At 38.3% G+C, this 12,005-nt stretch overlaps 1 protein-coding gene across 1 annotated transcript in view; it reads left to right on the top strand.

Moving 5' to 3' along the window:
• The window catches only part of DNAH11 (dynein axonemal heavy chain 11), a 217,288-nt gene that overhangs the window by 113,009 nt on the left and 92,274 nt on the right, over positions 1–12,005 (top strand). Inside the window, exons 41-47 of the mRNA XM_063450883.1 lie at positions 1,346–1,473; positions 2,851–2,999; positions 4,351–4,504; positions 5,765–5,896; positions 6,512–6,685; positions 7,467–7,671; positions 10,180–10,345. Of these exons, the coding sequence (XP_063306953.1) occupies positions 1,346–1,473; positions 2,851–2,999; positions 4,351–4,504; positions 5,765–5,896; positions 6,512–6,685; positions 7,467–7,671; positions 10,180–10,345 (1,108 nt within the window). The remainder of the gene's footprint in view (positions 1–1,345; positions 1,474–2,850; positions 3,000–4,350; positions 4,505–5,764; positions 5,897–6,511; positions 6,686–7,466; positions 7,672–10,179; positions 10,346–12,005) is intronic.

Raw genomic sequence — 12,005 nt, 5'->3', positions numbered from 1 at the left:
GCCGCATAGGGAGAAAACTCAGCTTCGCCGGACCCCCAATACAGCCTAATCCGCATATTAACGCGACTTTAATGGGGCTCACTAAACGCCCGGGGCACTCCCAGACCCCAAAGAACTCCTCACAGGGCCCACTGGACGGATTCCTGCAGCCACAGCCGGGGGTGAGTGGAGACCCAGCCGGTCCCAATATGGCAGCGTCCTCCACCTTGGGGCAGGGGGGACTGGCACTGGACCGCATTGAAGGCACTCTGCGGGATCTAACTGCCTCTATGGTGACCAAAAGTGACCTCCAGGCTGTCACAACAGCAATACAGGAGACCCTGCGAACGGAGATCGCGGGGATCTGCACAGAACTAACTGCGCACGCAGGCCGCATTACCGCGATGGAGGAGGCCCACTGACACGGCTGTTGCACGCCAAGGTGAGATGCTGCTTTCCATACGACGTCACCTGGAAGACGTTGACAATAGAGGCAGGAGATGTAACATACGTGTCCGTGGTGTTCCAGAAACTGAAGGAACGGAAAATGCCACTGAAATACTTATGGAACTATTCCGCTCACTATTGCAACCGTCCCTGCTCATCCAAAGCATTTAGTTATATCAGAGCCCGGCACTAGATTTGCACAGTGTATTAACCATACATGATTTTTTTTACTGTGAAGGGACTGTTCAGTATTTTTGTATAGTTCTGTTAATATCTGGACCTTAATCTCTAATAGTACAGACACAAAAAGTAAAATACCTTAAAGTTAAACTGATCTAAAGAAGCAAAGACTAAAGTCTTTATAATCGACTTGAGAGACAGTGCAGCCAACAGCTACAAGACATGCTTACTAGAGTATTGCAATGGACACACATGCTAGTAGAAAATTCATAAATATTGAAAAAGCAGCATCATGTTTGGGTTCCATGCATATTAATATTTTAATTTTATAGTGTTAGATCTCTGATTGTAATCTGATAACATTATAGGTGTTGGATACAGAGCTGCATTAAGATTGCCCAGGACCCTAGGCGGGATGACAGATTCCCCTTCCTAGAGCCCTGGGCCCTTTTCTGTGAGTGTGGTGTATGGTGGAGGCATTGGGAAGTTTCAAGGGACCATGAGGGAGCTGTTAAAGTGATATCTGTCTCCATGAAGTGAGTGGGCGCAGGGCTGAGCAGGAACATTTATTGTTCTCCTTGCTGGCTCAAAAAGGCCCCATCACAAGCAGAACCAGAGCTCCAGGCTTTTACAACATATATTTATGTTAATTAAGCTTTACTGACTGGCTGGCACCAATTTATTGAGTGTTGGTATTAAATTATTAAATTAGAGTAACAATCTTCAATGTTCATTTCAGGACTTCTATCATCTCTCATGAGAGAACAGGCCAATATTATGCACGATGGTCCAAAGTGGATTGTCCTTGATGGTGACATCGACCCGATGTGGATTGAATCACTAAATACTGTTATGGATGATAATAAGGTAAGCAGCAGTACCCAATGTATGTCATCTGAGAAGTGAAAAATTATATTTCTGCATTTCAAAATGGAATTGTATGTAAAGCAAATTTGTCCCTATTGTTGAGATGTCTATGTTTTAAATGCTATAAAATAAAATTTACTTACCACTTTAAATACATTGCATTAGAGCTGTCCACGCTATAATTTGCCCTAGTGGCCCTCTTTATTTTCTTGTTATGAAAGGTTTTCATAACTCAGTATAATAAAAAAAAAAATTAAGAAATGCACTAGACACATAAGGAACAAATATATACATTTTAGTAATATAGAGGAAGAAGGTTTTATTGGACAACCATTTACTGATATACTCCCAACGTAAATCATGGCGCAAATGAGAATCCTCTTAATTTTTGGGGTAATTTTCAATACTTTAAGCAGCACATATATACCTAATATGTTCTCCACAGTGTGGCTAATTCATTGAAGCTTCCCATCAGTCTTTTGTTTCCTGTGCCCATGTGATCAGCCATGGAACTTTATGAAATCACTTATAAATGTAGACAGAGAGCTTGCCTTCACAGGAGAAACAGAAAGTCAGGATTTCACTAAAAAAAACGAATTAATGCAATAAATCAAGCTATAAACAGTAATGTGCTGGGCCAAAGCTTTCCAATGTCAGTTTAGATCAGGAGTGGCCAAAAAGTAGATCCCCAGATGTGTTAAAAATACAGCTCCATGATGCTTTGTCATTCTAAAGGCATGCAAATCATCATGGGAGATGTAGTTCTACAACATCTGGGGATCTACCTATTGGGCATCCTTGGTCTAGGTGCAAGCTAAACCAAACAATTACAGCAGGAGGAAATGTCATTACAATGACAGGCAGTACACATAGTGTCTAAAGAAGATACTAGCTAGAATTGCCTCAATATTACCATGAATTGCAGCTACATGAAAACTTATTGCTGAATATCCATCTCTCGCAAGATAGTGGAAACGAAAATCCTTAATGAAAAATGGAAAATACATGTAAAATTACAGTTAGGACTTTAAATATAGAAAACAAGCATAGTTACTCAATATGCAGATGTAATGGAACATAGTGTAACAACCAATCAGCAATTTGAGCTCTAATCAAGGTCGTGACAAAGACCCTTGTTAGAAGTCGAGTCGTTGCTTCTTGTTTTTCCACCATTGTGTGGAGGGTGTGCCATATTTGGCTTGGTTACACCTTATGATCAATGTTGAGGAGTGCATTTCTTTCTTATTTTTTAAACAATACAGGACTTTAAATATATGTAGACAATATAGTGTATATGTATTCATACATAATATAATATATAAATATATAAAAAGATGTTACTAAGCGTTTACATAATTTTTGTAAATTTAACTCGAGGTCCTGACACTCGCCAGCAATGAAAGAATACCACTAAAACCTACTATGCGACTGGTCTTTGAGATTCACCATTTAAAAACTGCCACACCTGCCACAGTATCAAGAGCTGGAATTCTCTATGTTAATCCCCAAGATCTTGGTTGGAACCCGTAAGTACAGTAAAAAACAATAATATAGCAATTAAGAAAAATAGAAATTCAAAATTTGCATTATAGCGTTTGTTAACACAACAGTGTATGTCCAGTAGCATATGGGTTTTTCTATTAAGCATCCAGTGACCTTTTGCACTTCCTACTATCTTATCATGCCACATCTTGTGAGAAGGACAAAGAGAATCAACCTGCCACAATGGACTCCCACCATAGCGTTCCACACTATATACACTATGACTTATCAGACCTTCCTCAGCGATCTCATGATTGACACTTCTGTTACAATCTTACCCTTCATCTACAATTCCTAACCCACGGTCCTGTGGGCCACTTAAAGGGAAACTCCAGTGCCAGGAAAACAATCCGTTTTCCTGGCATTGGAGGTCACCTCTCCCTCCCACCCCCCAATCCCCGGTTACTGAAGGGGTGAAAACCCGATGTCCCTCGTCGCTGTCTCCTCCTCCGCGCCGCTCCTCCCTCCTCGTCCGTCGGCCTGTGGGCGAGACTGATCCCGCCCACCACCCGAGGAGACCTAAAGCGCATGCGCGGCAATGCCGCGCATGCGCATTAGCGCTCCCCATAGGAAAGCATTGAAAAAGATTTTCAATGCTTTCCTATGGGGAAATGAGCGACGCTTTAGGTCCTCACACAGCGTGAGGACGTCCAACGACGCTCTAGCAAGGAAAATCCTTGCTAGAATTCAGGAAGTTACCTCTAGTGGCTGTCTAGTAGACAGCCACTAGAGGTGGAGTTAACCCTGAAAGGTAATTATTGCAGTTTATAAAAAACTGCAATAATTACACTTGCAGGGTTAGGAGTAGTGGGAGTTGGCACCCAGACCACTCCAATGAGCAGAAGTGGTCTGGGTGCCTGGAGTGTCCCTTTAAGCAGCACTGCCAAAGTCTGAATGAAATACATTTGGGTTCATGGTCTAGTGACATTGTTGAAATATCAGCTACTCACATTTACTCAGTGAAATACATGTTGTAGAGACTAGCACCAACACCAAAACAATCTATTTAGAACTCTGAATTGAAGATGCAGATTCCCACCCATTTTACAAACTCCAAATGCTACATATTGGCTGTAATAGCATTAGAGGAGATGTGAAGTGCCAAAGGTTGCCTACCCCTCCTTACTTTAGGATGTTGCTGTGGTCATTGCTTAAGGATTGCATTTTGTCTATTCAGAAATATGTTCACTAGTTGAAGGCCAGTATCCATGATAAAGGTTAAAGCACCGCTGTAATCAATTTGTGTGTGAATGTAGGTTAAAAAAATACATACATATATTAAGCCGCAGAGGCTCAGGATATTACGATTTTAATAATTGTTTTTCTTTATGTCAGGTATGTGGCCAGCTGGATAGAGACTAGAGTGAACCAGACGGAAAAGGCTAACTTGACTATTCTTTTTGACAAGTATGTACCATCCTGTCTGGACCAGTTCAAGCTTGGCACTGTTAAAACCATCACCCCTGTTACTGAGAACAGTATGGTACAGGTAACAAAAGCACATTATTGTGTCGCTGAACTGCAATGTGTGTGTATGTATTGTCAGTTAAATATTTTTGTGTTTTCATATGTTTTGAGGATTTGGTTAGCTCTGGTAAATTAAAATAAAGTGGAAATAAAATATTTCTGTACAAATATAGGAGTTGTGCACAGAATTGCTACTCAGATTTAGAGCCATCTTGAACTATGTAGCACTAATCACTAATCGAGTTATAGTAGACAATTGGATCTATTATTTTACATTTTTGTGGACTGGTGAAGGACTGCGGGTGATGTGAGAAAATACCACTTCACAGATAGAGCAGATAGAGTAGTAAATGCCTTGAAAAGCCTTTCAGGGAAAGTCTGCTGACACTGAAGTCAATCACAGATTCCCTAACAGGCGTATAATGCTTCCAACCATGAATGGCAAATCGAGAGTGTTCCATGAGATGCACTTAAAGAGTTTTATATTTATATATATTACACAAGATCCAGCGCACTCACTCATCCACTAAACAGCGACTTTAAAGTTCACAGATTTTATTGTTTTTTTTAGTTTAAAAAAAAAAAACACCTAATCTTGGCAAAAATAATGAGGATTCAGTTACATTATATGATCATACATTGCATAAGCCTGCCACAACGACAATGTACACCATTCTTGGCTAGTCCTACTCAAACAGCCTAGTGTCTGCTCTTGTGAGATTAACCCACTTACTTGGGGAAAAAAATCCATCTGGGGCTCTCTGAAGTACAAGGCTAAATAGGGCCCTGGGATGAGGCAGCTGTAACAGGGAGTGTAGCCCATTGATTTTATATGTATATACTTACTTGTATTTACTTTTTACAATAATCATAAATAATATATTTTATTTTAATTTTATGAGAAAAACAAGTGTTACCTCACATCTGGGTTCAAATAGTATTTTATATTTGTCGGGATATTATTATTATTTTATTAATTTATTATTTATATTGCGCCATCACATTCCGTAGCGCTGTACATTGGGTGGACTAACAGACATGTAATTTTAACCAGACAATTGGACGTACAGGAACAGAGAGGTGGAGGGCTCTGCTCAATGAGCTTACATTCTAGAGGGAATGGGGTATAGTGACACAAAGGGTAAAAGTAGGGGCATCATCCCTTGTAAATGGGTTTCATTTTTGTGTTTTTTTTAATTTTGTTATCATACGTTATTTAACAAAAAAAATGTACGTTTCCAGAGCAATAACTCAGCATTACAATTCTCTCCGTCTACTGCAGACCCTTTGTTCTCTTCTCGACTGCCTCCTTATTCCTGAGAATGTACCACCAGACTCTTCCAGAGAACTCTACGAGTTATACTTTGTGTTTGCGTGTATCTGGGCATTTGGTGGGGCACTACACAGAGATCAGGTATGATATACCAGTTTGATAAAGAATATTAAACATTTTATGGAATGTAAACATGGCCTATTATTGTTGCCTAGTCCCTAATTCAAGGTTTTAAAAAACAATGTTAATTTATCTGTACTACAAGGTATATTTATTGCAAAGATCATTACAGAGTGAAGTGGTCCTGTTGGTGGCATATGAAATGGCAAGAATTTTCTTTGTACTTCTCGAACCTGCAATTATCCTTCATTAACCTCCTCTTTCTCCTTGTCTTGGGCAATTGTTTAACCCTCTGCTTATTTTATGTTTTTTTATGTTCTTTTTGATAATCAAGAATAAAGTAATAATTCTTGAATACAATCAGGGGCTGGTTAAGTTAAAATGGAAATATAAAAATGTTATGCTTTTTATTTGTGCTTTATTTCCTTATTTCCATTTTAACATTGTACATGTTTAATTTATCTTTAACTTCTATAAAAAAAAAATCTTAAAGGATACAGTCTAATAATTGCTGAGCAGAAAAAATATATAATGACTAAAGTTAGTCATAACTAGAAAATGTTAGTAGTTAATATTAATATGAGTATTTATATAATGACAATATTTAGAACTTTACAATTGTTACATCTCCTTTAGCTGACCGATTACAGAGCAGACTTTAATCGATGGTGGATAAAGGAGATGAAAACGGTGAAATTCCCCGCTCAGGGAAGTATTTTTGATTATTATCTGGATAACAAAACCCGGAGGTTCATTCCATGGAGCGAAAAAATTCTTGAATTTAAAATGGATTCAGACACCCCTTTACAGGTTAGAAAAGCTGAATCTCTTGGTTAATTGCCTAAAAAGCTAAAGCACAATATATTCTGTGTTATCGCTCGCTGGCTACAAATATAAGAAGGTAGCTTGACTGAGTTATTTACTAAAGTGAGAATTCAAAGTGAATTTCAAATTTAAATCAAAATAGCTGTATTGGAATATTTCTCTAAGCCAGCTATGCTTCCTGTTCGACATTTGAAATTCACTTCGGATTCACTTTACAAATTCTCACGTTAGTGAATAACCTGTTAGTTGTTTGAAAGCTGTTTGAGATATATTAAGGGGAAATTATGTTGTTTAAGGAAATTCTGTACAATTACCTGTCATGTGATCTTTTTCTTTTCCTCGTTACTTTGAAATAATAATTAGGATTTATAAATGGGAGATTCACTGCATGTAAGAATTCGGTATATTTTTCAGAAATATTTCTATATTTAGATCTTCGTTTTCAAAGACATGTCAAACGTAAGCCCTCAGTGGCCAACCAACAAAGATAACACTCACTTACAAAACAAATCAGTTTTCATCTTATTATATATACAGAACAGAATAGTTAACATTAATAAAAAGACAATAAATGTTTTGCTAAACTTTTTGGATCTCTTTTCTTAGCATAATCTTATATAATGATCTCTCCAGATTTCCTTTGGTCTATTAAATTGTAGAATAAATAAATAAATATGCACATCAAGCCACAATGACATAAAAGCTGTTTACTGATTAATTAATCTTGTATTTTTTATTTTTTTTGTCTTACTATGTACACCTGCAGGCAGCTTTCGTTCATACGTCTGAAACAACTTGCCTTGGGTTTTTTATGGATCTTCTAATACAAAGAGCCAAACCAGTAATGCTTGTGGGTAACGCAGGAGTGGGAAAGACTGTGTTACTGAATGACAGACTGTCTTACCTTTCTGATAGCTATATGGTATCCAAAGTGCCATTTAACTATTACACTACATCAGCTGCCCTGCAAAGTAAGTGTCACATGGCTACCAATCACGTAAAGATTATTCAACAAAGAAAGAAAGGTTTGGGAACATATATATTTCAAATCAGGGTTAGTCACTACATTGGTTTATTCATTAAAGGACCACTATATTGCCAGGAAAACATACTCGTTTTACTGGCACTATAGGGTCTCTAGGTCCCCCCCACCCTTAGGGTCCCCCTCCCGCCGGGTTCTAGGAGGTGGAAGGGGTTAAATCTTACCTGTTTTCCCCTGCCGGGCTCCCTCGGCGCGGGGAAATCTCCTCCTCCTTTTCGCCGTCATCGGCTGAATGCGCATGCGCATTCAGTCAGTCCATAGGAAAGCATTACTCAATGCTTTCCTATGGACGCTGGCGTCTTCTCACTGTGAAAATCACAGTGAGAAGCGCGGAAGCGCCTCTAGCGGCTGTCAAGGAGACAGCCACTAGAGGCTGGATTAACTCATAGGTAAACATAGCAGTTTCTCTGAAACTGCTATGTTTACAGCAGAAAGGGTTAATCCTAGATGGACCTGGCACCCAGACCACTTCATTAAGCTGAAGTGGTCTGGGTGCCTATAGTGGTCCTTTTAACTCTGAATTGTAGCAAAATAAAAACCTAATTGCCAAAAATTCAAGCTAAACTAGCCAAGCTTTGACCATACCTGTGTTGGAGATCAGGTATTTTATCTTACATTTTGCAGTTCTGATATCACTTCACTAACTTCCCATGTTTAGCGATAAACCCTTAATGTGTGATTTGTTTGGAAATCAAAAGGTTCAGATTTGAAGCTGAAGAGAAAACATTGCTTAACTTTGGACTAAAATGTGAATTCACTTTTTACGGCCACAGAACTCACACTTTAGTGATCAACCTGTCAGAGAAGATAACGTATTCATCTATTAACTAAATAGTATGTTGTGTGGATGTGCTACATCTGGGTGACAATCAGATAGCTGGAAAATATTCTCTAAAACAGCAAAGTGGAAGATTTTTTTGTTCCAGCTCAGCTGTTTTGGTGTAAATGTTGCAGTCCATGTGTCTGCTCACTAATACTCACGGATTAGTACATAAGCTCCCTGATATTGAGGTGGAATTTATATTCGCACAGAAGACTATGGATGACTAATCTGAAAGAATTACTGTAGTCTGGTGGAAAGCCTAACCGATAATGTGAGCCAAATCCAGATGTTGCAAGTACACACCTATATTAATGTGTGTAAAGGGCCAGTGGTAGAAATTTATAGCAATAATTAGTCTTGTATCCGTTATTATGCGGCCTAGCAAAGATTGCCATCTACTGGTGGTAAAAGGTAGAGACTCTGACTGCACTGATAAGAACAAGGTAAATGGGGGATGTGTAATAAAAATAGTGGACCCATTATTTTACTGGGTAATTTTATTATTATTAAAATGTACACATGTAACACCTACCAATTCTGTAGCACAATACAAAGTTCTGTTTTAAAACAGAGATAAACAACTGTATTCAAATTTACATTGTAGAATTTACTTTGTGAAACAGAGAGGTGCAGATGTTATTTGGTAGAAGACAAGTAAGAACAAAATTAAATCATAATAAAAAATAAAATATATAAAAAAAATTGTAATATAAATAAATCAAAATAAAAAACATTAACAAGCTGCTGTAAGAAATGAACAGCAACGTATTTAATTCCAAGAATCGAAAACACTCACATTTTTATAACCCAGATATTAGACTTTGAGATTCTTTAAATTACAAGCTGTAATTTGTCCAAATTTATGACATTTGGGTGACCATTCGATTTCCCGAATTCGACACAAAACAAATGAAACGTACAATGACAAGCATGTACTTATTTGAGATTCTGAATTCTACCCACGGCACCAAAAAAAGAGAAGATTGATGGGATAAACGATGAATGATGGCAAAAGGACAGCCATTAAATGTTGATTTTTATTTTTTCACAGGTCAAGTGAGAATTGAGATGCAAAAAAGGAGGAGCAGTCATAATTTTTTCTTTATGTATTCTATATTTAATAATTATATCACATATAAAAGCACAGATATTTCTACTCCTCCTTCTTTGTGTCCCTTTGCTGGTTATTTTTTCTGATCTGTGGACCAAATAGCAGAAAAAAATTGCTTATCAGTGTAGTTTAAAATATATAAATAGGATTTATATTATGTATATATTTTGCAGTACATGGATTAGCCCATTTTCGTGCCTTTTGGTTCTTCTGATGAATTTCCCAGAATCTTTTTTCATTAACAGAAATCAGCCTATCTGCCATAGGGGCACAATTCAGCCATCCTAATATTTGTTTTATTTTCGGCAGTGATTTGTCCAAAACAAATTTTTCCGCCATGCACAAGTCTACAAGATCTAATAAAACCATCTTAGCAAAGGTTTGCAGTCATTATAGTTCTCTTGTCCTGACAGATTTTTTACAGTAATTAAAGCACCCTGTGTGACTACATGACTAGGTAATAGGAGGTGAATATTTCACAACACATTTCTTTTCAATTCCAGGAATCCTTGAAAAGTCTCTAGAGAAGAAGGCCGGGCGTAACTATGGTCCATTAGGGAATAAAAAGCTTGTGTATTTCATTGATGACATGAATATGCCTGAAGTTGATAAGTATGGAACAGTCCAGCCCCACGCATTGATTCAACAACATATTGATTACGGACACTGGTAAAAATTGTCTGGTATATTTTTCATAAATTAATGCTACTAGAAAATATATCACAGTTCATTTCACTAAACATGTTTTGACTGTCAACAGCTGTTATTACAAAGGTGTCCTACAAATGTTTACATTTTTCTCAACCACACTGTTTGTGCATTGCTGAATTGAAGTGGGTGTTGAATAAACAGTGAGTTGGGCTATATTATACTCTAAACTATTCAACTAATTGTCACTGTACAACCACTTACTGTATATTGAATACATACCATAGAACTCTACATACATACATAGTCTACTCTTTTTATTCATCCTTCTTCAAGATGACCATTGCAACACATTGTGGGATGAAACGCTTACCATTTAGGGTCAGGCACATACACATCTGTCTGATAAGCTATGATTATAGACTTTGGGAGTACCTAGTGATTAGTGTATTTGTAGTTAGGGTTAGAGAAACTGGTGTATTAGGGTAAAGGTAAAGTTTAGATTAAGGAGTAGCAGGGATGTTTTCATAGGGTTTAGGGCTCACTTGAGGTTAGTCGTAGGTGTTGCTTGGAGTGCTTTGGGGGCTGAAGCCCTACAGTTGGTAGAGGAGGCCTGAGGATATTAGTGTTTTGTTTTATATATTTATTAGGTATAAATTGTCTACCCATGAATTGCAGCATGCAATTCATGGGTAGACAGTAGGGGACATAACATAAAAATGCGAGATATGTCATAACACGTCTCCACCTCTCTATTAGAGTAGGGTAATCAAGGTTAACTTTAGGCACCATCCCAAGATGTTTCTGGAACCTTGCAACACCTCTGAGATTAGCAAGCATTGTGTGGAATAAGTAGAGTCAGAGTATACTTTGGAATAAGATTACAATTAGGTATATTGGATATAGTATGGTTAAGAAGCCTATCCTGGCAAAACCACATGATGTACTCGTAAGAAAGGCCTAACCCAATATTCCAGATAATAGATAATCAGTCATAATTGGGGGCTATTGGTCATAATGGCAAAATAATGTTATTATTCCTTGAAACATGGCAATACTTAATTTCTGTTTCCCCATACTGTTTCCCCATACTCTAAAGCAAAGTGTTCCCTAACCTATTCCTCATGGACCACCAACAGTCCAGGTTTTGTCAGTATCTCCATTGGAATAAAACAGCGATACACATAAATCCTGGACTGTTGGTGGTCCATGAGGACTGAGTTGGGGAACACTGCTCTAAAGAACAATAGCATTCTTTCATTTTTATCTGAAAGATAAAGTTAAAGGGCCACTCTAGGCACCCAGACCACTTCAGCTTAATGAAGTGGTATGGGTGCCAGGTCCAGCTAGGGTTAACTAATTTTTTTATAAACATGTTTATCAATTAGTTAAGCCTTCCCCTTTTTCCTCTAGTGGCTGTCTCACTGACAGCCGCTAGAGGCGCTTGCGTGATTCTCACTGTGAAAATCACAGTGAGAGCACGCAAGCGTCCATAGGAAAGCATTATGAATGCTTTCCTATGCGACCGGCTGAATGCGCGCGCAGCTCTTGCCGTGCGTGCGCATTCAGCCGACGGGGAGGAACGGAGGCGGAGAGGAGGAGGAGAGCTCCCCGCCCAGCGCTGGAAAAAGGTAAGTTTTAACCCTTTTCCCCTTTCCAGAGCCGGGCGGGAGGGGGTCCC

Source organism: Pelobates fuscus, chromosome 4, assembly GCF_036172605.1.
Source record: "Pelobates fuscus isolate aPelFus1 chromosome 4, aPelFus1.pri, whole genome shotgun sequence".
NCBI classification, from domain to species: Eukaryota; Metazoa; Chordata; class Amphibia; order Anura; family Pelobatidae; genus Pelobates; species Pelobates fuscus.
This window is presented reverse-complemented; position numbering and strand designations above follow the sequence as displayed.